The sequence below is a fragment of the Strix aluco genome, chromosome 12 (assembly GCF_031877795.1).
Source record: "Strix aluco isolate bStrAlu1 chromosome 12, bStrAlu1.hap1, whole genome shotgun sequence".
In the NCBI taxonomy this organism is placed as follows: domain Eukaryota; kingdom Metazoa; phylum Chordata; class Aves; order Strigiformes; family Strigidae; genus Strix; species Strix aluco.
Genome location: NC_133942.1, coordinates 7,388,376 through 7,416,126, shown reverse-complemented (window position 1 = coordinate 7,416,126; position 27,751 = coordinate 7,388,376). Strand labels below are relative to the sequence as shown.

The following is a 27,751-nucleotide window of genomic DNA, read 5'->3' as shown; positions in this document are numbered from 1 at the left end:
GGAGAAAATGTTTTACATAAATTTTCACTTTAATAAGCCTCACAGAACACACTGATTTTCCCATATTGTCCTGTATAATTACGTTAGAATCTTTTCTCTCAAATTTAAAAACGATGAACTTGTTGTAAGGTTCAATATATTTTGGCCTTGACTCTGCAGAATGATTTCTAAGATCACAAATTGCACCAATGTAATATGAACACTGTTATGCAGCAGTCATTACCATGAGATTTAAGGGGAAGCTATTCGTGAAACAGAGATTATGTACAGTGGCAAATGAAAAGACATCCCATATTCTTTTCGTATTCCTATTGCTTATCACTATCATTCAACTCCTGCAGCTTTGTCAGTGTTAGATTTTTACCAGTTGGCTCCCTACAGGAGTTATTAGAATTTTAAAAAATAAAACAGCTTTCTATAAACTCACAAAAATAAGCAGTTTATCAAATAATTACATATGTATATTTTAATACATTATTCAGTAGAATGTATTCCTTTAGCTTTCAGGATATTTACTCATAACCCTTTATATATATATAGCAAGTCAAAGTTCTTAAAGTCTGGAAATCGCATTCACAACTGCTCACAGAAAAGACTTAAACTTTTTTTTTTTTTTAAATTTAAACAGTAGTTAATTAGTTCTCCTATTACACAGCTTCTCCACTCTCACCTTGTTCCTGGATAATGCTGTACCGTATGTGTGGGCTCACCATATAATGAAAATATTTTTATTAATTAATTTTATTCTGTTTCAGTGTATGGGAAATGTTCACTGCTGAAGACACTGCATTCATAATATATATTATCAGATAAATTGAGATTAATGTGATGCCTAATTTTAGAAGAACATGATGTTCAAGGTGAAAAGCTCTGGCTATGGTCAACCATGTTACTGCAGTTCCTGTCTGCTTAACTTTCAAAGCTTTATTATAAGACTATTGCATGATTTTTGTTCTTTTGTTCGTTCAAAAGAAATTACCCTGCAGATTTTCTACAACAAGGAACATAGCCAATAATAAGGGAATGCTCAGTTGCAGTGTCTGCTGAGTGCATACAATTTCTCTATCACTTACATGCTTTGTCCAAAAAGCGATCCGTTTAGCTTCTCCTGGGAATGCTCTCATAGCACTGCTTCCAGACTCAGTGGCTCTCGGGAAGGCTCACTTGTGTTTTGCCCACATCGTGATGATCCAAAGCAGTGCAGCTCCTTCATCTGTTTCACCGTTCCTCTGAGCGTATCATTTACAAACTCACCCACAAAGCTACTTTCAAGCAGCAGTAAGCATGTTACTACATAGTTCTTACAACACAGTCTCCACCTTGTAATTACACTCCTTTTTCTGCTTGCCTTGCCCAAATAAATATTTTGTAATATGCAGGTGTTTATCTTAGGGAGCAAGGTGTGCAAATCTCCATTTACACAAGTACTTTCTTCTCAAACACTGGCTTTCCTAACTATTAAATATGAATCTTACTTAATACACAAAAATAGGCTGAACTGGAAAAATACACATTTCTTCCAAGGCAGAACTTCTTCATAAATTTTGTTTTAATCTCTCACTGCTTGCTTCTCCTGAGGATGACTTGGTGAATTTAATTTCTTAATTCTTTCCTACAGCTTGGTTGTTTGATCATTTAAGTAATCTGTAATAAAGTAGATGAAAAAAATCCCTCTTCCAATCAGCATGCATCTTTTGCTGCTTCATTGTTTGTGAAAAATGTCGTAAATATTTATCTTTGTTCTAACAATGTGGTTTTTTTCCCTAAGCTGTTGTTGTATGTTCTCCAGGACAACCCAGCTATATACATATATTCCACCAGCCTTAATCTACATTAGAGCTGCTTTTGGTAGTATGTTTTGGGTCTACATCTGCACATTCCAAAGTGCTTTTCATTGGGTGTTAGGCATTTTCAACAGCTCACTGGGGCATTTGAATTCAAGATGGAATCATTAAGTAATCATCTGACAATTCTTCTGGCAGCAAAAAGCGATGGCTTAAATTACCTATGGGTACCTCTGAAAACTTTAATGATTCTGGCACTTTGCCTAGAAACTTCAGAAACTAAATATCTTCATCTGGATCCCATTCATGAGTAATCCTCTCCCAATTCCCCATGCATTCTGCAAATGCTGAGTCCAGTATTTTAAAACAGAGCTCTGGGGAGAAGTTGTATGAGAGAGCACAAGACAATAAATTTTGAATCACGGATTGGCCCTAGAGACAAAGACAATAAAGTCACTCTGACTTAAATCAACATAGCAACATAGTACTAAAGCTCTGATAGCTCAGCAACTAAATAGAAATCTGTGTCCAGCACATAAATAGCCAAGTAGCAAATACTGCATCTCCAGACTCTGAGGAGCTGTGAATTGTTACCCAAGACATTTTGAAGATGTTTTCTTGTTTTCTATGGCATAAGGAAAAAAACCCACAGTAATGGCATGTCTGTTGTTTACACTCTAATTTTGTATAACATGTAAAATTCTTCCTACACTAAGGAGCAGAGGAAAGAGTCACAAGAGGTCTTCGTGGTCCTTTACAGGGACATTGCTGTCTATTATGACTGGTCATCTTATTTACTGCTCTATCCAAATTAGGGCAATATTATAATACATTCCTTACTCGTCCTATTTAAAATTTCCCTTTGTCCTCGAAGAACAGTTTAGATTTAGGTTTTAATTGGTTTTCATGTCCTCATGAGACTTAAAAAGGGGGCCACAAATCAGTCCAGATATGCTCCTGCTCTTGCAAAAAGGGTTAGCTGATTTGACAATTGGTTTATTTTTCACAGTACACAAGAAACCAGTCTTTCTCAAATTACTCATACAACTTCTTCCCACACAAAGGTATATTTAAAAGCAAAACAAATGCTTAATAAAGAACAAAGTACTAAAGATAAAGTTAACAGCTGAGACCTATTTCTCCATATAACACAGTTGGCACACACCTTCTAGTAAAACCTATCTCTTTACTTGCAAAAAATAAAACTGAAGTATTTTTTTCCTTTGTTAGGACTAAATATCCTCAAAAATCAGGCCATTTATTTTGGTGAGCAGACCAGTTTCACAGACAGCTGAGAACTACGTGGGTGAATGGGAAAGAATGAACAATGTAGCTGGCCTTTTTTTATCCGCTCCCCCCCCCCCCCCCCCAAGCTCTATTCAGCCGTTGGAAGTGTACTACAACCCTTCACTGACCTTGGTACAGATTTTTTGGCTCTGTTCTCCCCTGCACAGCAAAAATCCAGACCTGAAGCTGAAATCTTCCAGTAGCTGTCTCTGTACTGTTATTTGCAGGGAGTGCAGCAAAGTTAGGTCACACAGAACTCATTATTTCATCTCTTCCTCATTTTTTAGGTCACACTGATTCAATTTCAGCCTTATAAAAGGTCTTTTTTTCCTCTTTCCATTTTGCTAGAATTTTATTTTCTTTATCTAGTCCTTTCTACCTAGAATCCTACCTCCATCATACAAAAAAACGTACATAAAGTTTGCTGCCTAACTTCAAACCACACCAGGTAAACAACACTATTTAACAGGACAACATGGACTGACTTCTCCAAAAAACTAACGAAGAAGTATTTATGCCAAGGACTTTGAACGCATCAAAAGCATTTGGAATTCTAGTCTCTGTGATATTTTTTCACTAGAAGTTCAGAAACAGACCAAATGCTAAACATCTTTCTAATACAGGAAGCTTAAATTTCCTGTTTGCAGTGGATGCAACCCACCATGTACTTTAAAATTCTCTTTTAGCTTTTTTTTTTTTTTAAATAAGGAAAAGATAGAAACTTTTTGCTTAAGCATGTCACTAATAGAAGCATGCATGGACAAAAATAGAGGTGTAATTTAGCAAAATCCTAACTTTCATGAGTCAGTGTGTACATATACTGATCACAAGTCAAATACTCGTTTATGATCTTTGGACAGATTGCACAAAAAAAAAAATGACAGTTTTGGTATTAACTGTATTAGGACTCCAGAAGCAACAACAACAATAAAACATTCAAAAGTTTTCAAAGATTTCTTAAACTTTTTTCTTTTCTAAAAACATTAAGTCTACAGTTTGCTCCTAATAATGCTTATCTAGGATTACAAAGCCCAGAACAGAAGAAACCATTATGATAAAACTGATCTCAACCAACTGTTTACCTGAAAGAGTCAAGCAAATCTTTCAAGTTGTTACCTAAATCTTGCAAGTTGTTACCTAAACAAATGTGAAGTTAGATTTAACTTAACAGAAAAGTATCTGCCTGATACAATAGTTCAGTCTCTGGGAATGGATAATTAGTACTCAACAATACTGACAAACTTATAATAATCAGAATGAAAGCATTTCCTGTGAGATGTGTTGTTCTATTCTTGAAATAGGTATTTCTAAAAACACTAGAGATGGGGAGCTTTCTCTAACAGAAGATACCATTCCAGGTATGCAGTAACAGGAAAAAGAAAGTGTTTTTCCCTTTTGTGCTGCCTAGGACAGAAAGAAGACGGCAGCCAGTACGGTTATCTTACATGTAAAAAGGTAATATAAACCCTAAAACAAAGTCTTCTAAAATTCAGTTCCCCAGATCACCCTCTAAGATATGGGTTACCTGGTTAAGTTCTGTTGCCTTTGATGGGAAGAAGATGCTCAACCACAAAGGCCAATTACCATCTAAGGATTATTCCCCCAAATTCAGAAAGGAAAAGACACCTACTTCTATAGCCGCAGCTAGGGTACTTTTTAAAGTACATTATATGCATTATAATAAGCGCAGAGCAACAGCTACTGATCTTCCAGAGTCTTTAGTGCCACTCTTACCATCAGACACACATGAGGGGATGGTACAGGCGCATCGACTGTTTATTTTTTTCTTGACTATCTGAACTTTGCTATTTTCTGGTATTTGCGAATGCCTGTAATCTCACTACATGGTTGTAAAGCCATTAATCATTTAGTATACTGAAGCATAAAAGTCTAGTAGTTTACCAGCATTTTCAGCTAGCCTTCCATATTTTTGCTAAACTGAGCGGCTGAGCCACGGGAGCTAAACACACCTCTTGTTGGAACTGCTATAACACAAACTTCTGCTGAGCCCAATTCTGGGGCTAAGAGCCTCTGTGCTATAAAATGAACACTACACAATTAGATATATGCAAATAGGATACAAGCAACATAGTCCATACTGAATGATGCTATTAGGTTTAATGCCAAACTGGAAGTTAGCATAGAAGAATAAATCCATTTAGAATCTTCATCACAATTTTCTCTCTTTTTAGCTCAAATGATACCTTAGATAGCAGAGACACCATTAGGCAGTCAAGGTTCTTGTGGATCTGTGTGGTAGTAGAAGACAAACTTAAATTGTGAAAAATTGGTAAATCAGTTTGTTAAAATAAATACTCAAACGCTACTTTACCCATTTTCACAGCTTTCTGAAACATTCGTTGCATTTTCATGTTGTAATTTTTTCATAAGTCTCTCTCCACTGTTAGGCATGCTGACAAACCCTCTAAAGCTGGTCACAAATATGCTACAGAACTGTGTGGGTCAGGCATAAATAAGCTACTTGGACAACTGAAGAAACCAACAGTAACTGGTTATTTGTTAAAAAATCCAACACGCAATACAAGAGGAGGAGACTACAGTTACAAAAGCTATTTTCTTTCTGATTTTAACATGCTTGAAATGTCGCAGTGCCTGTGAGCTGCTTACTGTTAAACTTTCCTTTTAATTCAGTTTTCTTTAATTATCCATGAGAAGAATTTTAATGAGTCTACAATGCTTTAAGATGCAAATCTTTTCTTTTGCCAAGATCTCCAATGAATTTGTTCACGGAAGTTGAAGCAATTTTAATTTTATTAACTTTAGATTCAATAAAGTTATTTTCCTAGAGACAATGCACATTAAATTCATTAGGAAATGCCTTCAAGTCAATTATACCTATGAAACCCAGTACTGCAACAGCCAAGCACCTCCGCCAGCATCACAACTGCACCAGCCCTTCATCGACTTCACCAAATCAGGCCTATCATATACGGTTGAAGTTTCTACACATGACTAAACAAATTACTTCCCAGGATGTAAGACAGTCTAGTTTAGTTACTTAGGCTACTTCTATACTAGTAAACAAAAAAGATACAGAGAATGGCTCAAGCCAAGCACCTTCCCCAGGATGGCTTTGGTCTGTGAGAACTGGCATCTCCCTAAGCCAGGGGACAGCGCAGGCCAGGGGCTGTTATACTGGGAGACGATGTTAATGACTACCCCGTCTGGAAGAGGAAGACAGGGATGCAAGCTGTGCCATGCCATTTGAGAACATGAGACAGAGACATGATCTAGAATGTTTTATTTAGTGGTACAAAGACAGCCATAGTGATTAGGAAAATGTAAGACTAGTAAACATCTAACTTTCTACAAAGATGTGAATTTTATTCCAGAGTATCTTGCACCACATCCAAATGCCTAATTGTAAATAATGCAACTTGAAATGAAAAGAAGACTTCATAGTGGGATTCTAAGGAGTCTATTCTCACACCAGAAACTTGCTCTGAAAATATCTGAACACAGAACAGGGGATATTTCAATGGTAAAAATATGTCATCTTATGCAGCGAAAATTCATTTCTGTCAGGACTGATTTAGTTCCTTCATTTTGGGATAATTCTCCAAATTCCCACTTTGTTCCAATGATTCTTTGCAGAAATCTGCTAGGCATCTTCCAAGGGCTTGCAACTAGCTTTCCAGAAATATAAAAAGAAAACAGGGTTAAACTCTGTTGCAAGAAATCTCATTTTTTTCCTCTTCTGGTCATCTAAAATGTTTTACATGCTATGTTATATGAAGAATCCAATTAGACAACCACTAATTACCTTGCTTGGCTTGTATCCTGGGTGTTGAGTGGCTAGGTAACAGGCTGATCTCATGGAAGGAAAATGGCTGTTAATTCTCTAAAACCTGTACTTTCAGCAAATACAGAAAACCTCAAAAATACATCTCTTCTATACATACTGTGTTTAGAAAGGATTTTTTTGTTTTGTTTTTCATATAATCTTCCTTAAACTAACTGATGGTTAGAAAATTATTTTGACACAATCAAAGATTCTCTGATGCTAAATCACTCCTGTACTAACAAAAGTGGCTGCAGGGCAGCCAGGCCGTGAAGCCAAGGGAATTTATCTGGGGGGACTGGTGGAGAAGAGTTGCTTTTGGACTGTGTATTGTTTGACTGTAATAGAAAACTCACATGATTGTGATAAACTGTAATTTTCCTGCAATTGTCAGCTACACACAGTCCTGCCATTTCAACAATAGGCTTATGAACGTCATGCTGTAAGAAATAGTTCTACACGGAATTTCCTTTTGTAGTTCCGGTACAACATTTCTCAGTACTCCTCAAGTTTCAAGTAATAAATCCTAACAAGCGAGACTAGCAACTTATGTAGAGTGCAGTAAGGAATGATTTTCACCTTCAAAATATTTTTACATGGTGCAGTTTACATGATGCTATGGTCCTTTTATGTCTCTGTCTACCTGCGTGCAGCTTGCACAAGACTGCACTAGGCAGACTGCGTTTTTGCAGTGGGATGGGCTCCTTTTTGCAGCTACAGGTTAGGATTTCTGGGCATTGACAGGCTCACAAAACTGTAAAGGAAATTAAGCAGCAAATAAAGCCCACATATATAATACATCTTTGCTCTGTGATTGCTGTCTTTCAGCAATTAGTGACTGATACTTAAGAGTTGAAGACACTGTTGCTACAAACTTGCACTGTGACAAGATCCCAAACAGAAATATCACCGAGGCCAAAACAAAGCAACCTTGTTACTAAGGTCAGTAACCAACAGAAGCACAATGCGCAGATCCACCTCAGCGTGGGTGGAGTCTGTGGCCCCCCCTTCATGTTTGGGACAGGTTTAATTCACAATGCCACTACGGCAACATGGAACTGCCCACAGCTGTGTACTCCCCCATTTCTCCACTTATAAGGCAAGAATGTTTATGTTTTGCCACAAAACTTGTATTTATTTAAAACCAGTGGAGGAGTATAGTAATTCTGGCTGCTCCTTGCTGTTCATCCCAACTGGTTTAAGCAGTTTGCCGATTCATGAAACAAAACTACTGTGTGATTGGCTCTTTTTTTTTTTTTTTTTTGAATTGTGTAACTGGCCACAAGCATCTTAGTGTAAAACAATGCTTTTTGGTACAAGCATGATGTTAAACTGGTAGTCCTATTGTTATTCCAGACTTCCAGCACTGAGTCCAAAACCAAAAAAACCCTCACCCCAAAACAACCACCAGCAAAACATCTAATAACCTTTACATTTTCTATTTCAAAGGCTTTGCTACATTTATTTACAAAAATGGCACCACTTCTAGTATTTTTTTTATTATTTCAAATCAGTCCTTCTAAAGCCTGGCAGTTTTTCAACTTGCTACTAATTGCAGCCCTCTGTCTGCTATGTTCCTGAATGGCTGTTAACTGCATTTACTGTGATTATATACAGCTTTCACACACATTCATACATTTTTTTTCCCAGTTTCTCATAAAATTAAAAATGTAATTTTAGCCTCTAAAACATTTTCGCTAAAATTAAAACAATCAGCTCCACAGTTACTCTTAAATGTGAGCAGGTTTCAGGGTTTAAGCAAAATTCTGAATCCAAACATGTCTTCAAACATTACTGTCGCTAAAGCTACATTAAGTCTTAGTAAACAAATGAGTCAACGCATACCTTAAAAATCAACAAATTTACACTCACTTGGGCCAAGGAGAAGATGCTGAAGGCAGATTCCATAATGAAAAGCCTCAGGCAAGCAACATCTTTTCAAACTGACATACACTTTTTATACTAATTAATTTCTAATGAAGGTATTCAGATTAGACAAAGGACTTTTACCCCTAGCTGTGTCTCCCCATACTTGCAGAACTAAAGAGAATTTACCCATACTCAAATAAGCATTTCTACGCAAAAACAAGACTACCTCATGTACATCTGTCAGGTGAAGCAGTTTATCCCAGAAAACACTTGGCTATCCATAAGCATAACCAGCTGCATGTATTAATATTTCATTAAATTCCCAATAGCAATCTCTCTGTAAAAATGTCTTCTCATCGACCATGCCACAGCAACAGGAATTCAATTTTGCTTTTCTGAACAAAGCATTTTGCTTTCTAGGGAATCATTCCACAACAATATAGAGAAAAACACGGATTAGTTCGTGCAAAGTTTCCGGAGTCTGAGTGCCAATAACAAAAGCATCTTAGAGTTGCCTGTAACTACCAGTTTGTACTAATTAAAGATGAGAATCATAAGGGGGAAAAAAAAAAAAGTAGCTGCAAATGCACATCTGGAGAAAGGCAGCAGTTTCTGAGCAACTGCAGAGAGGCAGAACATCCTGTCAGGTCAAAACAACAGTTGGTCTGAGGACAGGCACATCTAGAAACAATTTTGCTGCTTCTTTCTGAGGAAAAGATTGTTTTGGACTCAAAGTAAGTAGCTTACATTTTCACAGTTACCTATAGGTGTTCATTTATCCCATCATATTTGCAGTCAGATTTTTTACAGGCCCAAATCACTTAGAGATGCCCAGACTTTAACCAAAACTGTACTGTGAAAACAGGTCTTTCTTACTCCTTCTATATTACTAGGAATTAAAATTAATTACTACAGATTGTTGCACATTTTAATTAAAACTTGCCTCAGAAAAATCCTCTAAAGATGCTAGTCACTCATTATACGCTGCCCTAAAATAGCTCAAAACAAATGCCATCATTTAAATTTTCTTGCAGATATAGATCTTTTACTTTCCATCACAGGCAAAAAGGTTTTCCTAAGAGCTTATTTCTGTACAAAACATCCTTTTCAGATATTAATTATGGGGGAAAAGTTCCAGTATCATTAAAGATCCATTACATGAAACCATTACACTTTAAATAGCCTTTTACAAGCATATTTTAAATAAGACTAAAAATCATATATTAAAGATATTATTTAAAAGGTGTTTTCCTACCGGCTTTGGGGAAATCATGATACTTGTTCAGGTTTAGATCCAGCTAAAGACCAAGAAAAAAGTCTGTTGTGATTCAGATTTCACCTTCTGGAGGGACTACTGAAGTTCTTTATGCAAATTTAGAGTGATTGAAAACAAACACAAGTTCCAACCCCTCATATTCCTGATTTTTTTTTCAGGTGTTTGTAATGAAAGTTATTCCTGGCACTTCTTTACAAAAATCAAGGGTGCTGCAAGAAACTGCAGCTGCAATTCAGTAGATTGTACTCTTACCTGTGTCTCCAGGATGCCGCTTCCAACAGCAGCTTCACGGTTTAGAAGGCATGATTACAGAGAAATGACAACATGGCCAGACAAAAGATGGAAAGGCAAGCAAGGAGATTCTATGAGTATTTCATGTAGCAGAGATTAAAAGATAAATGCATAATTGTAGCATATAAAGATGCTGTATGCTCCCCAGGCCAGGTGGGAAGCAGCATTTTGACTTGCTTTGTGCTAACAGTGGGAATACCTATTTCAGAACCGAAGGCAGAATCCTCTGGTGGTTAAATGAAACAGGCAGTGGGATCTAATTATTCCCTGCTCCCAGTCCAGTCCTACCTAGTTGCAGAGAACAGAAATTCTCTGCTTGTTTTCCTGTTTACACTTACATGCAAATGTGATACTGCGCAAGTAAAAAGTGACATGGTGATCCATAATATTTTGTGTGGCAGGAGGGAAAGGAAGGGAAAAAACAGTCAAAGAGATCAGCTGTTCATCTGAGAAATGGGTAAGCAATCCCTGGTTAGGAACAACCACAGACTTAAGGAGGCAAGGTGTGTAGCAGAAGAAACAGAACTGAGCATATACATACTTGATCATCAGGTTGGTTAAGGAACCACCACTGTAATTGCTGAGAAATATGTCTGCATGTCTAAAGGCTGTATTACATTTATTACTAATGATGACAAATTAGATGAGTAAAATCAGCTGCTGAGGATTCCAACTCTGTTCCATAAATGCATTACTGATAAATAGGAACTGTTTTGCTTCAGACAGATAGAAGAGTACTGTATTCCCCTCAGGTACCAGGATGACTGCAGTTATCAGACAAGAACGATGCAGGAGATGCAGATGATGGTACAAAGAATATTGATGGACTGATATCTCTCCTGTTTTTATAACGCAAAACAGCAGCCCTTATTACTTTTCCCACTAATTCTTTGAACAAATGAGTTTGGTGGTTCCAACCGGAACCAAAGATGGAGAAAAATACTGAATATTAAAGATAAATATAACCCAATAGCTCCCTCTAATAAAAATTTAAGAAAAGTAAACAAAGCAGAAGGCTCAATCCTCTTCAGCAAAGATTCACACCAGTGAAGTTTTTGAGAACAGTTACTAGTAAGAAACCACCCATGAGTATAGTTCGTATTATGTTTACCAGTATCTACCTACACCTACGTGTTTCTACTCACAGAAATTATATACTGTCTCTTTACAACATACTATAAATTGATCTTTGAAATTAAATTCTCAGTGAAAGTCATCATGTGCTTTGAAAGCCTCTCATCTGCTGAAGCATTCTGCTACTGTAAAGCTACTAACAGACTTACAATTTCTTCTTAAACAGAAATATTATCTTCAGGACTACAGGATTATAGCTATTTTATCTTTAAGGTGAAGACCATTACTAGAATAAACTGTTTGTTTCCCTTATAAAAAGGACATATAGTTCTCAGTTTGCAAGTTCACAGAGTAATTTACTATAGTTATTTTAGAAAATAATTTCTGTATTTACTTGTCAATATGTCACAATTGAAAAGCAGAGATTTACATGTTCAGCTGCTGCTAATTAAGCTTAGAAAAAATAATTGTTACGAACACTGATTTCTTTCTTGTGGTTTTGAATAGTTCCTTTCATTGGTATTTTGGGTTATTTTCCTGTACATTAGCTCTCCCTCCTTTAGTAAGTCTCCATGCTTAATATAAGCAGGAGTACACAAAGAACAGATTGCATTAATTCAATCTTCTAATAGTATTTACCTGAAATACAGTAGAAAGTTCATCATAATGGCACTAGAGCTTTAAACCATAAATATTTTTCATTCAAAATCCACATTGCCTTTTTTTTTTTCCTTTTCTTTTTCTCTATTTTCCACTGTTCGACAACACAACAGGGTTCTTTGCTTCACAGTCATCTTTTTACCTGTACAGTGGTTGACAGAGCACTGCAGCCTTTGGGTTCTCATAACAGCCGGAAATGTTCTTGTTTTATAAAACTGTTGCCAGGAATAAAAAACTGTTTCCTGGAATAAAAATCGGGTTGTAAGCATTTCTAATTGGAACAAAATCTGTTCTTAGTTTATAGAGTTTTTCTGTATTTTTTCACTTCTGACTTTCAGCTTTTTGTCATCCTCTATGAAAACATACTTTTAGAGCAGTACCAGTTATCTCCTTTCACCTGAGCAGTAAATAATTAATTGGAGACCTTCAGCTGCCCGGAGAAAGATGAAAAGTAACCCAGCTTACTTGCCCACTCACAGCAGGCCGGCTTGAGGAAAGGGCGGGTAAGGAGCAGATACAGAGTAGGGGCACACTATTAGCTCAGTTAATTTTAAAATGCCCAAAATACTGAGGAACGAGGTATCAGAAATCCAATCTATTAACTACCGAGACCAACTTCTGACGCACGGCCAGCGCTCACTTCCCAGGAGCGGGGAAGTTCGTACGAGGGTGTAACCTGAATTACTGAATCTCACCGGAGAGGAGGGAGGGAAAGCGGCCACCAATTAAGGCGGCTACCGTAAAATTACACCTTAGAGCCCCAAAGTCGTGATACCGGACGGAGAAACACCGCCCCTCAGCGAGCCGCCGCCACCTCCCTCAGGAGGGCGGTGGGCGTGGCCTCCCCGGCTCGCCTCAGCCGTCACCGGCCCGCGCCCCGCGGGCTCCCGCAGCGGCCGGCATTGGCGGGCGGGAAGAGGCTCCTCCCCCTGCACGTACCGGCGGTGACGTCACGCGCGGGAATTCTAGACCGTTCCAGGGCCGTGACGTAGGGCGGCGTCATTCCAGAAGATTCGTCCGGTGCGCATATAAAAGCCGCGGAAGAGGCGGGGCAACAGCGATCGGCGAGCGGGCGGCAGGAGCGGAGCGGTCGCGGCGGTGAGCGCGGCCCGGGTGGGCTCCTGCGGGGTGCCGGGCGGGGGAGGGGCCTGCTCCGGGCGGCGGCGTAACGGGGGGTGACGCGGGGTAACGCGGCGCGTCCTCCCGCAGGGCACCATGGTGAAGGAGACGGAGTACTACGACATCCTGCAGGTGAAGCCCAATGCCTCCTCTGAGGAGATCAAGCGCGCCTACCGCAAGCTGGCGCTGAAGTTCCACCCCGACAAGAACCCCAGCGAGGGCGAGCGGGTACGCAGGGGCCGGGGCCGGGCTGGGACCGGGCCGGGGCCGGTGGGCCGCCTGCGGTGAGGCGGCAGCGCTCCCGGCGCCACCTGCGGCGCCGCGCTGCGCGGGACAGGCCCTTCCGGCGGGGTGGCGGCGGGCCGGGGCCGGGCCTACCGCAGGCGCCGCCGGGCCTCAAGATGGGCGACTCCGCCGGGAGAAGCCGGGGGCCGGCAGAGCGGCGTGCATGGGGCACCGCGGGTCTTTCATGTACCGGTCGTTGTTCAGGTAGAAGGGCGGAAAGCGCGCCCTTAATTTTATTTTCAAATTCTGCGTTGCCTAAAGGACGAACATAATGCCCTTCCCGCAGCCTAGTGCGGGTAAAGGAAGGCTCTTGTTCCTCCAAGTCTGTAAAAGACATGTGAAGCTGGCAGCAGGCCTGATGGCCCCGCTGTGGCAAGAGGGGATGCGCTAGTTCCTCTTTTGGGACGCGGTTCCTGCCGGTCTCCCCACGGCTGCTCATCCTTAGAGAGCTCATTCGAAGAGAGGAACTCATGGGAGCTCATTTTTAGAGAGGTGTTGGTTAAAACAGGAAAAGCTGAAAGGATTTCTAGTGTTCTAATGGCCATCGTGCTGTGTCAGATGTTGCAAAGGGCAGTGGTGGATCCAGCTGCCAGCACTATTGTGCATACTGGGCTTGCACTGGGTGGACTTGTGTTCCTGAACAGGATGAGTTTTCTTCAGAGAAAATACTAATGCAGATGGACAAGGTAACTATCCAGAGGAAACCTTTAGGCTACATGTGGGTGGACTGTTTACAACAAAAATATTTTAGTTGCTATCAGCAGAGACCCACTCAAGTCCACGTGTTGCCTAGGAGGACAAATGAGCACCATAATTGGAGAACTATGGAAGATTTGAATGATAGGATTATTGATCTAAAAGCTGGTTTTATAATACCTTAATGTAGCAATAGAAGTTCCATACTTCTGTATTTAGTACGCTAACTTACAAAACTCAAGCTAGTTAAATAGTAACATAGTCAAAGGCAACCTTTTCTGCCATTATTTTTGGCCTGCTTTTTTGCTTACATCCCTTTACCTGGTCATAAGTAAGTTCATGTTTAAAATGGAAGTAGTCATTTTAGTAATAGCAAATTGTATTTAAAAATTGACTTAGTCATCTTAGTAATAGGACATACTTGCTATTTTTAAAAATCTCTTAAGTTTTTTGATAAAGTGGATGTTTTGATTTGTATCTATGTCCTTCTATTTGCGATGAGTAAGCAACACCAGTGTCTTAAATCTCTCTTTAGTTCTAGCTGGATGTAGCCGCTCAGCAGGCATGAAGGATCCCTGTGTAGCTGTAGAATGACTAGCACTGCTGTGGCCGTCTGGGGACCTCCAAGACTTTGGGGATAGTTTCATATCCCTTTCTAAATGGATTTGTTATAGGTGTATAACGGTTGCAACTACCACAGTCATCAAAGTGTAGTTTGCATATGCTTGTAAGTTGGATGTGACTGTATTAAGCCCACTTGTAACATGGGAGGAGGGGGGAGAGGGATAAATGGGGTGGTTTTCCTGGACAAAAGTGTACTATTATAGTCTATTACACATTTGTTTAGGGAGTTCTGGAAAAAGACAAATGCTATAGTGGCTCAGGTTACTTGGTCATAGTTGTTCAGAGCTTCTTTTTTCTTTTTAGTTTAAACTCATATCCCAGGCATATGAAGTTCTGTCGGACCCAAAGAAAAGGGACCTCTATGACCAGGGTGGGGAGCAGGCTATTAAAGAAGGAGGCCTGAGTGGCGGCAGCTTCTCTTCACCCATGGACATCTTTGACATGTTCTTTGGTGGTGGAGGCCGAATGAATAGAGAGAGAAGAGGTACACAGTTCTAAACAAGTTCTAGAAACTCTAACCATGCACTTAAGCATAAAACACCTGTGCTATGGTACTGTTGTTCTGCTAAGTGCACATAGTGTGGATATTACTCATTGCAACAATAGATCAAGTAAACTATGATTTATTTTTTTTTAGTTACTCTAGCATTAAGATTCTAATGATGTAGCCATAGCAATCTTTCTGATGAGTTCTGTTTATTTTTTGTTAAAGTGGGTGTGGGTACTGTGTAGGGGAGGGGGAAACATTGGTAGGCTAGAGCAGTTGAATTGGACCTATTTTAAGTTCCTTTTTTTCCAGATCTGTGCCTCACTTGCTCATGTGTTTTGGGCAACTTGTTTCAAAGGACACCATCAACTTAAACTGCAGTAATGTTAAATCTCATGAAAATATTTGAAATTATGTGAAACAGTACACGAGTGCTGCCAAAAGCACAGTATGATTTTTGTCTTTTTCCATGACCAGTGTCTGTTGAAGGAGCAAGTAGTAACTTGCTGTAAAAACTTTTAAAATTATGTTGTGAAGTGGCATAGAAATTTATAGATGGGCATAATATCAACTTCTAAATTGACTCGATCTGATGAGGCTGGTAGTGTCCTTGCATCTTGTTTCAGTTAAGCTTATAAAATTAGGGGTAGGAAGAGGGATAGGGTGGCTTTAATGGTGCTTTGCTTAATTACAGCTAAACTTTATGTTCAGACATAAGTGGGTGCAGCTCAGTGGAAGCTGGTGCAGCTGCACACACTTTTAAGGGGGCTGAGCTGTGTTCAAAGTTTGGAATGAACTTTACATTTCTTCAGTGAGACAGTGCATGTATGAACAAGTGTAGAAGCCTTTAAATAAACATTTATCCTTACAACAACTGAACCAGAATTAATCTTTCTCTTTTGGTTTGTTTTTTTTTCCAAGGCAAAAATGTTGTGCACCAGTTAGGTGTATCTCTTGAAGACTTATATAATGGTATTACAAGGAAACTGGCACTGCAAAAGAATGTTATTTGTGGAAAGTGTGAAGGTAAAAAAATAAGTAGTGGTTTCAAACTCCTCCAAGCTTTTTTTTTTAAGGAATATTAGGTAGGGGGGCTGGGAATCAAGTATGGGGTTTTAAAATTTCCCCCCCTTCCCCAGGTCTGCCAGGGTATTTAATTTTTATTTATGCCTATCCAAGAACTTCAATAAATGGCTGTTTTGTTAAACTTTTTAATTGCTGTGGGTAGAAGTCTAGCGTCTATTGTGCAACTCCCAAGTATCCATAATGACTGGTCTTCTTTGAGGTAAATCTTAATGAGGTCTTATATCTTAGTACTCTTAAATATTCAGTAAGCAGATTCTTTCCAAAATATTAATGGAATGTCTAGGTCTTGAAGTCAATATGCTGACAGTTTCTTGAAAACTAAGATGTATTGGGAGGTGGGGCAGAGGCTAATAAAATAAGCTGTGCATAGAAATCTTGACTTTCTTTTGCTTGTAGAAATTTCTAACTTGTGGAACATGTTTCATGCTGGAAACTAAATTCCAATTACATCTGAAATACATTACTGAACTCTTTAAGTTGCCCTAAAGGTGCTCTTGAAGTCAATGAGTTCCAGCCTGACTACTGTAGAGTAACTTTTTTTTTTTGAGACTGAGATCAGATTTAACTTTTTTGTTAAAGGTTATGGCGGAAAGAGAGGGGCAGTAGAAAAATGCCCTGTGTGTAAAGGAAGAGGAATGCAAGTTCTAGTTCAGCAGATTGGACCTGGCATGGTACAACAAATCCAAACTGTGTGTCCAGAATGCAAAGGCCAAGGTGAAAGAATAAATCCGAAGGACAGGTGTGACAACTGCAACGGCTGTAAGGTTGTAAGAGAGAAAAAGATCATAGAAGTTCATGTTGATAAAGGTAAGAACTGTGTATTTGTTCTGTGTCCCCAATCATAGTCTATAGTTCTGCAGAAAATAAATAGGTTTCTTTTCTCCAGGTATGAAAGATGGTCAGAAGATAGTTTTTCATGGAGAAGGTGACCAGGAGCCTGATCTGGAGCCTGGTGATGTTATAATTGTGCTTGATCAAAAGGATCACAGTGTCTTTCAGAGGCGAGGGCATGACTTAATCACAAAAATGAGAATTCAACTCTCAGAGGCTTTGTGTGGTTTCAGAAAGACCATTGAAACTCTGGACAACAGAGTTCTTGTCATATCATCTAGGCCAGGTAGGTCTTAAAGAGTTCTGAGGCTATATAAACTGCTTGCCTGTTTCATTGTGCCGGAACTGGGTTTTTTTTGGGGAGTTTGTTCTGTTTGGCTTTTTTTTTTTAGCCAGTTTATGCAACAGACTCAAATGACAGTTGCAGTCATTTAATTTAGTTGGTTCTTTGTCATTCTCATCATTCTTTCTAAAACATCTCATGTAGAATTATAGCTAAGGGTGTCAACTGTTTCTTAATAAACTTCAGCCTCAGCTGGTGGATAGCCAGGAAAATATTCAAGAGGCCAGAAACTTAAATTCTATCAGATCATCTGTTAATTCAGCCTGAAAGCTGTGCTAAGAGAAGCTGATTCTTTCACAGCAGAGGAAATGGCCTAAATGGTCTTCTGTATAGCTTGGGTTTAGTACTTTTCAGTCTGCAGCCTTTTCTGTGAGTTGCTGGGTCACCTCCCTGAGATGCAGTGGGAGCACTGCTGGTGTGTAAACCTGCTTTTCATCGTTACGAAACGTCTGTCACAAGCTTGCTTACAGCTTTTCTCTCTGTGTAGGTGAAGTGATAAAACATGGTGACCTAAAGTGTATCTACAATGAAGGGATGCCTGTCTACAAATCTCCAATGGACAAAGGCAGCTTAATTATACAATTTCTGGTAAGTTTAATGCTTTTCTGTAGCAAACATATCCATGCTGGCATCAGGAGTAATTATTTATTAAAAAAATAAATGTAAAATTGTAGGTCCAGTTCCCAGAGCACTACTGGCTCCCAAGGGAGAAGCTGTGTCTGCTGGAGGCTCTGCTTCCTCCACGAGAAGATGTTATGATTACAGACGAGATGGATCAGGTAGACCTGGAAGATTTTGATCCAAGTGAGCAAACCTACCGTAACAGTGGGGGAGAAGCGTATGAAGAAGACGAGGAGGGTCCAAGAACAGGAGTACAATGTCAGACATCTTAAAGCAAGGTGGAATGGATGTCATCTAAATGTAAATTTTCACAATGAAAACTGCATGGCTGTAATAGCCACTGCTTGTGGTTTTTGTGTTCAGCAAATTGAGTTGCTGCGCTGTCAGTTATCACCTTTTTGTAACTAATTTATATTGTGTTCTTGTAGTCTTTATATAAAATGTCGCACAGCTGAGAACCGACCGAGTTGGTATACATTTTCCTTTGCTGTGAAGGTTCTCAATTTATTTCACCTATGCTATTTATATAAGACTTTAGCAATATTGATAGAGGCTAAGTGGAGTGTCTTATGTAAATACTTTCATACTGGAAAATTAATTTCATAGAATAAATCATAGCAGAAATAACTTCTAATAAATAGAACTCTTCACATTTTGTCATGCTTCTCTTGTACTTTCTAAGTCATGCTAGAACCCTCTTTATTTAAATAAGTTTCTCTAAGCTCAGACTATCACCTGATCAGGATTGTTCTCCATATTCAACTTTGTTAGCTGTAACACTAGTACCTGTCTCATTTTGTATTTCAGAACCATTTTGTGCATGCCCCACTCATTGCATAACATCATTCCTCCCTCTGTTCCTTTGCTGTAGTAGTGTTTCCGCTGCTGCGCTCTATGTAAGTGTAACTTAGAATTTTAAGGTATCCTAACGTGTATAGTGTGTACCCTACATACTTCTAATATACATACAGGTAACTACTTAAGAAGATTTTTTTGATCTTTCAGAAGCTCCAGCTCTAGATCTCAGCCTTCCCTAGAAGGGGTTTTTACTTCCTCTTAGGCACTGTGTATTTGGGCCTTAACTAAGATGAATAAAACAAAACCACCTGTGTTTGGTATACTGCTGCTCTTCTATAACATGACAAGATACCATCCTAGAATGATAACATTAAAGCTTTTTTCCTTTTATCTGTTTTCTAGTAGAATTTGTACTAAGTCAGGGTTGGAAACAACTAGCACCCTTTAGTGAAATTAAACCATGATGAATGAGCCGTGTGTCACTGTACAATTGCTAGAACAGGTGTTCAACTGATGTGACCCTCCTGCACTCATGGGGACAACCCCAAGAGGGAGTGCAGGCTCTGGCTTCCCCTGCCTGCAACACAGAGCCTCCCTCACTCTGTCTTGTGCTAAAATAAGCTGCTGTGAGACTTGGTCAACCCTCTCCAGCTCCAGTCTATTTATGTATAGAGGCAGGGGAGATTAACTGAGCAGTTACTTCACCCATGACTGCATATTTCCAAAAATACATTTTTTCCAAGGATCAGACACAAGTTACTGGCATCTGTAGCTTTTATTTTAAAAAAAGTAAAGCTTTCTCTCATGCTAAACAAAATCAAAATTACATATAAACATACCCAGTTTTACAGATCAGCATTACTAAAATGCTTTTGTAGTACTGAAAAATGAATGTAAAAGGACAGTAGTATTACTGAAAACTGCCACAAGGTTGGTTAGGCAAAGAGTCTGAGTCAAGACATTTAAACTGGACAGTCATAAATATGAATTTCTTGGTCATCTCCAACAGATACAATTTTGGACCCACTTCCATTGTATTTCACTCCCCAAACCTGCAAACAGGACATACACAAGGTTATCAACGGGAGACAAAAGAAAAAATGTCTTCAGAATAGTTGTATTTATTGACTAGAACAAGCAGAAGGAGGAGGATTATTTAGGATGAGTTTATTAGAGCTGGTCCAATTAAAGCTTCTGCTTTAACAGCAGCTGAGGCTGATGAACCAGAGCAGGACACTGCCATCTAGTAGCCTGACAAGTTCTTGGATTCCACTCCTACTGACAATAGATTATGCAATCTAAAGATACTGGAAAAAGGCTGAAAAGTGCCCCAGTTCACATAAATCAAACCGAATATTTTCACTCTTCCCCCTCCTGTCTTCCTTGTGGAAAAGAGTATTTTACAGTGCTTTCAGGAAAGCAAGAGAGGAAGTACTTTTCATGCAGACTGACACATCATGACAGACTGAAGAATGATCCAGTTTATCCTTGGGCTAAATGAGCCATTTGCTTACTAGTGCAAAACAGAAAAATTCAGGTCAGTCCTCTGACTTAACTTAGAGTTACACAAACTCTGAACTGGCCCCGTCTCCACCACCAGGATGACATCAGGAAGAGCGAAGGTGACCCAGCATATTAACATGGCATTGCAGAATGGGTATATTTGCAACAGCCCATTTTGGGGAATCTCACACCATTTTGCATTAATACCTAAAAACCAGCCTTCTCAAGAACCAATACATCTCTGCCACAAATTTATATACAACAGTTAAATAACACTGGAAATCCAATTCTCCTTGGTACTTCAATACTAAAACCCCCATACCTGTAAATAACTGAAAAGAAGGTTACCAGCAAAAAGTACTATGGAAAAAGCTCAAAGTCTGAGAATTTCCTTTGTTAGGTCTTCCTCTATGATCCATCAAAAATAGCATTGTTTATTTAACACCTAACATTTGGAAAAAGAGTAATTTGGAAGATAACTAATTTCCTCTTCCCTCATGGGTAGCTATCACTGAGGAAAAAATAAAAAAAATAGGGTATTACAGACATTTGAGGAGGTAGAAGTCCCAAGTTTCAAGGATGCTTTCAAGCATCTTAGGTAATTCCATCCTTTTAAATAAGTATTTTTCCCCCTTACACATGCAGATGCTGTGCAAGTGATAGTAAGACCACAGACAAAGATAACAAGAGTCTGGTAAGAATCCTTTTGGCGACTCAGGATTGCCCTTATTTGGACCTGAAAAATGTAATTACTTGGAAGGGATCAACCTATGTGCTTGGAGTATTAGTTCAATAGTACGTGCCAAATAATAGCGAACAACTTTTAAGATTACATTACAGCAAGCTAAAGTCCAACCCTGAAGGTGCAGCCCTCAGCTGAAGCACAAATGTGCACAACTACAGTTCTGTGAACACAGAGACCTAGATAAAGCAATACCTGATCTTGGTGGTCAAAGAAAGTATGAACACAGGTTCTCGTTCCAGCATCCCAAACTTTTACACTTTTATCAGATGAACTGAAAGAAAAATAATATTGATCAACATTTAAATTCATAGATTAACTATAGTTTAGTGCAAAGCTTAAAAGATCTCATACAGTAGACATAAGAAACCCTCCTTCACCCATCAGTACACAGGAAAGTAGTAAGGAGTGCATCTACTGCCAGGTTCCAGTTACCTTGAAAATACATTTACTGTTTCAATATCTGCAACATGAAAATGAAGACTCCCATTTTAGCCATCAAATTCTTTGAAGCAAGTTCTTTGGATAACTCCTGCTACACACTCCTGCTCCTACAGTCTCCCAACTGCCTGAGGTGTTTTAAGAGTTAACACTAAAGTTCAACTAGATTAATGTACTACTTACTATTGGGTTGTACTTTTTAATTCAACAGCAATTTTTCAGCTATTTAGAATCAAACTGCGCTTAGGTTTAGATGTTCTTCCCTTATAGGGAACTACACTGCAGTGTAGTTTTTGCAGTGTAGACTTACACTATAAAATACTATTCACTACAACCGGTATCATCACAGATTGGCTCCTGAGTCTAATTGCAATGTATCTTATTCCATTACAGATTCCATTGCAATTCATACGCCTTTACTTTTTACGATCCATCTCCCTTTATAAATATAAAAATTACGTATTTTTCTTCAGTAAGCAAAACCAAGTTAAAAATCCTCAATACCTGGAAACAAAATGGGTATCATCAGGACAAAATGCTACATTTAATACCCACGATCCATGACCACTTAATGTGCCAGCCAAGTTTGCATGTTGCCTGTGGAAAGAACAAATTTTAATATTTGATTTGTGAATTCCAGGGAAAGAGCAACAGGAATATACTCTAGCTAGTGCAGTCAGGAATGGTTCAATGCAAGGTCGTGGAAGGTGACTTCTGGACATTTGTTCATCCAAGCTGTTACAACAGATTCTGTTCTTCCATTTCAAATGGTTAACATAAAAGGAAGCCACTAAGATACACTGGTGGACAAAACAGTTCCACCATGAAGAAGGTAAAGTAATGCAGGTTTAGGGGAATGAAGATAACTGAGGCTGTACCTCTTCCTCCCCAGGGTCTTCCAAGTTTTTGCACAATGCAACACAAATAGGTCATAATTTCTTGGATACAGAACAGATGTTTAAGATGGGTAAACACAAACACACAGGACAGATACAGAAAACAATTTGCCTGTTGCCTACAGGGCAAATATGAGCAAAGTAATTTGTTTTCATGTTAAGGCTGTCATCCACCTATGCACTTTTTAAAAACTATCTAAGGGTGTAATATTTTATTATTTATTATTTAAGATTATTTATTACATAAAGAAGTCACCAAAAGCTGAAGCGAATTATGGAGAACAGAGGATTTGATAATTTTTACAGTATCAGCCCCTCTGAATAGTTATTTTCCTGTTAGCATGTCTTGCAAAGTAACAACTTACACATCGTAGATTTTGATATAGCCGTCATCTGAAGCAGTTACAAGTAACTGCGAATCTGGAGAAAATGTCAGTGAACGAATAGGCATGGCATGACCTGAAATTCAAAGTTATATATGGCTTAGAATGTAGCTATTCCTCTTGGTAATGACAGTACTTAAGAAGCTACACCAGACAGCATTCCCTGTTAAAAGAAAGCAACCTCTGAAGACTCTTTCTCTCTATGCCTGGACAGGCTTCCTCGCACAACATGGAATTGAAACTGACAGTAATTCTGAGCTTTGAATGTTAGGGCACGTCCTCTGCAACACAAAAATATTTTTGCAGATGTGGATCTTTATTAGAATTTCATATTAAGTGACTGGATTTTTTTAATTAACATATAACTGGACAGAAACTGCACAAACATTAAAAGCCCATTTATCTGTTAGAAAAATGCATGTCTTCTACAACAGAAAATGCTGTTATTTTTTTAAAAAAGGAATAAATTGCTATAAAACTGATACCATAGCAAAAAGAAAAATCATACACATGGCAGCACACATTTGGCTTAGCTTCATTCACCTTGTACTGCACTGCAGTACAAGAAGGAACTGCAATTTAAGGACTTAGTTAAGCATTACTGACTATATCTTTTGAGATAGGCATTTATGATGCAAGCCTGAGTTTACAGTTTGCCTCTAACATTTTAAGTGGTTTAAGTTACAGCACACTAAATGATGCTTCTGTCCATTAGACAGTATTTAGTTAACTCATTTATGCCATGGCTGTTGTATCTTATTCTGACTTGCATTATATCCTTTACTTTGTTGAGGAATGAAGCCAGAAGTTGGGTATTGCAAATGCACAATTACCTTCTAGCGTATGCAGAAGTTTTCCAGTTGCAATATCAAAAATATTGATAATGCCATCTATCGCTCCACTGGCTAAGTATTTTCCATCTGGACTCTGTAATAAAACACAGAAAGTATGCGTTTAACAACTGTATGTATTTATCCTATGTACCTCCCTGACATTCTCTTGGCAACTTTCCACAAATACAATCTGTGCAAGATACCTGGGCTCTAAAAATCCTGAAGACTTCAGCTGACTTATTCACAATATGTCTATAAGCAAGATCAAAGTATATTTTCCATATATGTGGGGGGGGAATGTCATGCAGGTTGTATTTGGAACTATCAAATTATGGCTGTCTTTTAGTATTGTGTAGAGATAAACTGAAATGGAAACAAAAGTATCTGATTTACAACATATCACAGCAATAGCAACTTCACATAAGAAATTATCAATTGTGCTTCTTACATATGCAATGCTAAGGATGAACTTTCCTCTCGTGTCCAGAGAATATTCTTTCTTTCCGGTTTCAACACCAAAAATATTTACTTTTCCCACATGACTTCCTGTTGCAAGGTACTGGGAATCAGGTGAAAAAGCCAGGGACCAAGCATCAACTGTATCAGAAAGAAAAAAATCAGCTAGCTGAATACTGTTCCTGGTTCTTATTCAACAATGTCAGTTCTGTATGTATCTGTTTAGACATTTAACCCCTTAACTACTCTTAATACTCTAAACTCTACTACACTCTTAAGAAGAGTGTACAAGCTCATGAAAGTTAACTTCCTTCTATGTAATTAATGGAGCACAGCTTGAGCCATTTATTTCTGTTTAGTGAAAGCTTACATTTTCTAGTAAGACCTTGAGCTTATTAGACCCTCCTGTAACAATAAATTTAGAGCAACACTAGTATCTAGCAAAGCACAGAAGACACAGGAAAACACAGATATACAAATGTAATGTAGATCAACATTCCTTGCAATGGAATTGTAAAAAAACATACCTTTTTATAGCAGTATAATGTATTTATCTGGCACAATGTATTTCAGTTTTTTTCTATAAGCTTAACTACCTAAACCACTGCAAGATTGTTCTTAAATTAGGGATTGCCAGTGGACCAATGATACATTTAGAATAAGATCTGAGGTCCTGAATTCCAGCTTGGAGGACGTAACATTGATCCAGACTTCAGCTTTACTGTGTTTTGACTTGCTCCCTCAGGATTGAATGTACTGCATAAATAAGCATCACATATATGGCTCAAATTCAGTGCAGTGCTTATGAAGAAAGTCCAGAATTTATTTGTAAATCAATTTGAAGAAGCATTTGAATTATTTTTTTAAATATCCTTTTATCAATACATCTGTAAGAGCAAGCTGGTTTCCATTCTGCTTTATGCAAAAAACACGTCTAAATGTATATGAGAAAGCTTAAGTAGTGTGAAAAAATAAACGTAAGATTGTCTGATACTACTTTGAGTTCATAAAATCACTAAGATTTTTGCAAACAAAGATTTTTTTAAAAAAAGTCATCTCATATACCCTGATTATACACTGTACAGTATTTACTATCTAGAGTAAGTACACTTCTTACGCAGAGACGGCTTAACACTGGTGTCTTACCAGGACCAGCATCTATCGACTTGATCTGTTTGCCAGTTTCTAAGTCCCAAAGGCGAATATGGGCATCTAGGGAGCTGGATGCTGCAATGGAGCCTGTGTGGCTGATATCCACAGACACCACACCCAGCTGGTGACCCTCCAAAGTCCACTGTAGATCCAATTTTTCATCATTCCTTTTGTTCAAGAGAAAGAAAAGCCTAGTTATGAATAGCCACAGGTACTTAACTGATCTCCAACCTCAGACAAAACAAACAAGACAACCCCCATTTCTCCATTTTGTTCAACAAAAGGGGAATCCAACTTCACCCATGAAATGTGACGATAGCTACGCACAAATTGCTCTCTGTACTTAAGGGAAAGAACTGAGAAGTCAATTGTTTACCATATTTCTACAAAGCACGTACTTCATCTTAAGTAAGCAGTCTCACTGTCCATTACAGTACATACTTACACAGCAGACTGTTAAGCCATCAGCAAAGCATGAAACGCAATGACCAACATTTTTATAATCACCACAACAGAGCTACTCGTGTCATTAAAGTGAACCACATACTTAATACTGCTTTGGCTAAGAGAACAATTTCTTTGCAAAAGCACGCTTCAGTGTCACTTGTATGAGGACTTTTTTTTTTTAAATAAAAAAGGAAGATGTCATTTCATCTTTTTTTCTATTCCCATTATTCCCTTCACAGTACACATGCTCCCAATGCATTGTCTCATAAAAAGTTGCACTTCTAATACTTTGGTTTAGAAATACATCAAGTTGTACTATCCTCTGGAAGACAACATGTAAAATTTGATGGGCATTTTCAGAAGGGTTTGCATTCTTTGAAAATTAAAGCACATCAGAATGGTGCCACTCCAAGAGAAATCACGAACTGATGAAGATAAGCTTGCTCAAGAGAACAGTTCTGTGTGCCAGACTACCCCTTCCCTGATGTAATTTCTAACATTGCTGCAGATTATAGAAATGCCAGACTGCTGTATCTCCATACTAACAACTTCCAAGGCTTAAAACTAGTTAATAGGGAGCACTCCACTTACCACTTCCAGACCTTCACTAGATCATCCAAAGAACCAGAGATCACTGTTTCAGAACCATCATTTTTATTTTTTCCCCAGGCAACTGACCAAATGGCATCATCATGAGCTAAAAGAGAATATAAGCATAGAAATTAAAAATTAAGTAGTTTCTTTTGATGGAAGACAACTACCAGCTTTGGTAATGCTAAAATTGCTGATTGTAATGTTGGCAATAGACCCCTTCAGGTCTATCAGCACTCCAAGAGCCTTGTCACTGTCTTCATTGTTTCAAAACACATGATGTATTGTTCACCAAAGCCACTGTTGAAAAAACAGCATAGCCATTTTTGAGTTATTCAAATTTGTATTTAATATAAACTTAACCCATGTCATCTCACAAGTATATCTGCCATTACCAATTTTACATCATCCAAGAAGACCAATATTATTTAATACATGTTAGTGTTTTCTCACCTTGCTCTTGCTTGAAGAGAATACCGTACTAGAAAGAAAAAATAATTAATATTATGTATGAGCAACCTAAAAAATATCAAGCGAGCAATTAGTTTAATTAAGGCTGTGTTTTTATTTACCTGTGTAGTCATGTCTTTATGGAAGCAATCTTAACAGGAATGCTCTGGAAGGAGAAAACCCATTAGGCTCAGCAACAAGAGTGCCTGGAAGGAGGAAACCCGGCAGGCACAGGAGGAAGGCCTGAGGGAAACCCCCGCTCGCACGGCCAGAAGCGCCCGCCGCGCAAGGGCCCAGCACCCCCGCCGCCGCCTGCCCTCGGCCCGCCGCCGCCTCCGCCCTCCCTCGCGGTACCGAGCCGTGCCGAGCCGAGCCGAGCCGAGCCGAGCCGAGCCGTGCCGTGCCGAGCCGAGCCAGACAGAGCCTCCTGCCCGCCGCCGTCGCGCTGTGCTGACGCCTGCTACCACCGAGAGCGCGGCCAGAGCGCCTCTCCCCGCAGCCCTTCTCTCCGCCACAACACCGGGGAGGGCTCCGCCCTCGCGCTCTCTAGCGCCGCCGTGTGGCCAAGGAGGCGCCCTTCGCCCTATCGGTCCTGACGGCCGCTCGCCGCCACAGCCCGCCGCTCGCCGCGTCCTCAGCGCCGCGGCTGGCCCGCAGGGACGAAGGCAGCGCGGTTAATTCCCTCCGGCTTTCACGGGTCGCCCTCACGAGCCCCTCCGGCGGCAGCAGCTCCCCGGGCAGCGCGCGCCCCGCCGCGGCCCGCCCCACACTCGCCGTCCCGCCGCCGGGCAGCGCGGGGGCCGGAGGGCCGGCGGCCCAGCGCCCGGGCCCCTTCCTCAGGGGCTGTCGGTGAGACCCGAGCCGCTGCTGTCGTGGGCTCCGCGCCCAGCCGTGGTGCCTGCTAGCTGATGGCTGCAAGTTGAG

General features: G+C 39.5%; 3 protein-coding genes across 9 annotated transcripts in view; 1 reads left to right on the top strand and 2 right to left on the bottom strand.

The window, feature by feature from the left end:
- Positions 1–13,383, bottom strand: part of ACSBG1 (acyl-CoA synthetase bubblegum family member 1) — a 51,678-nt gene extending 38,295 nt beyond the window's left edge. For 2 of the 3 annotated variants that reach the window (XM_074837504.1, XM_074837505.1), the window contains exon 1: positions 5,404–5,483. In XM_074837504.1, coding sequence (XP_074693605.1) covers positions 5,404–5,483 — 80 coding nt within the window. Of the gene's footprint in view, positions 1–5,403; positions 5,484–12,982 lie in introns of those variants that run through there. The other variant, XM_074837506.1, reaches the window with a different exon arrangement.
- Positions 13,043–18,790, top strand: DNAJA4 (DnaJ heat shock protein family (Hsp40) member A4). Of its 5 annotated transcripts, none has more exons than XM_074837510.1 (8): positions 13,043–13,141; positions 13,253–13,390; positions 15,071–15,251; positions 16,176–16,280; positions 16,920–17,147; positions 17,227–17,457; positions 18,002–18,102; positions 18,189–18,790. In XM_074837510.1, exons 2-8 carry the CDS (start codon positions 13,259–13,261, stop codon positions 18,405–18,407), a joined length of 1,197 nt encoding a protein of 398 aa, XP_074693611.1. In that variant the 5' UTR covers positions 13,043–13,141; positions 13,253–13,258; the 3' UTR covers positions 18,408–18,790. The 5 variants fall into 5 exon arrangements, with proteins under 5 accessions (XP_074693611.1, XP_074693612.1, XP_074693613.1 ...); XM_074837511.1 differs by having other exon boundaries at positions 13,070–13,156; XM_074837512.1 differs by having other exon boundaries at positions 13,089–13,107.
- An 899-nt stretch (positions 18,791–19,689) lies between these two features.
- SKIC8 (SKI8 subunit of superkiller complex) lies at positions 19,690–27,349 on the bottom strand. Its single transcript, XM_074837515.1, has 11 exons — positions 27,182–27,349; positions 26,950–26,993; positions 26,831–26,858; positions 26,378–26,483; positions 25,334–25,506; positions 24,180–24,328; positions 23,732–23,825; positions 22,881–22,974; positions 22,124–22,216; positions 21,374–21,452; positions 19,690–19,985 (listed from the first exon to the last, which is right to left on the bottom strand). Exons 2-11 carry the CDS (start codon positions 26,959–26,961, stop codon positions 19,896–19,898), a joined length of 918 nt encoding a protein of 305 aa, XP_074693616.1. The 5' UTR covers positions 26,962–26,993; positions 27,182–27,349; the 3' UTR covers positions 19,690–19,895.
- Positions 27,350–27,751: the final 402 nt, after the last annotated feature.

What these genes read in the sequence shown, in the direction of transcription:
- DNAJA4 (XM_074837510.1), top strand. Translation starts at nt 13,259, where the DNA reads ATGGTGAAGGAGACGGAGTACTACGACATCCTGCAGGTGAAGCCCAAT. An exon ending in ACCCCAGCGAGGGCGAGCGG is followed by an intron (nt 13,391 to 15,070) that starts GTACGCAGGGGC and finishes TTTTCTTTTTAG; the next exon opens with TTTAAACTCATATCCCAGGC. An exon ending in AGAAGTTCATGTTGATAAAG is followed by an intron (nt 17,148 to 17,226) that starts GTAAGAACTGTG and finishes TCTTTTCTCCAG; the next exon opens with GTATGAAAGATGGTCAGAAG.
- SKIC8 (XM_074837515.1), bottom strand. An exon ending in GTCGATAGATGCTGGTCCTG is followed by an intron (nt 24,329 to 25,333) that starts GTAAGACACCAG and finishes TTTCTGATACAG; the next exon opens with TTGATGCTTGGTCCCTGGCT. An exon ending in TCATCCTTAGCATTGCATAT is followed by an intron (nt 23,826 to 24,179) that starts GTAAGAAGCACA and finishes GTTTTATTACAG; the next exon opens with AGTCCAGATGGAAAATACTT.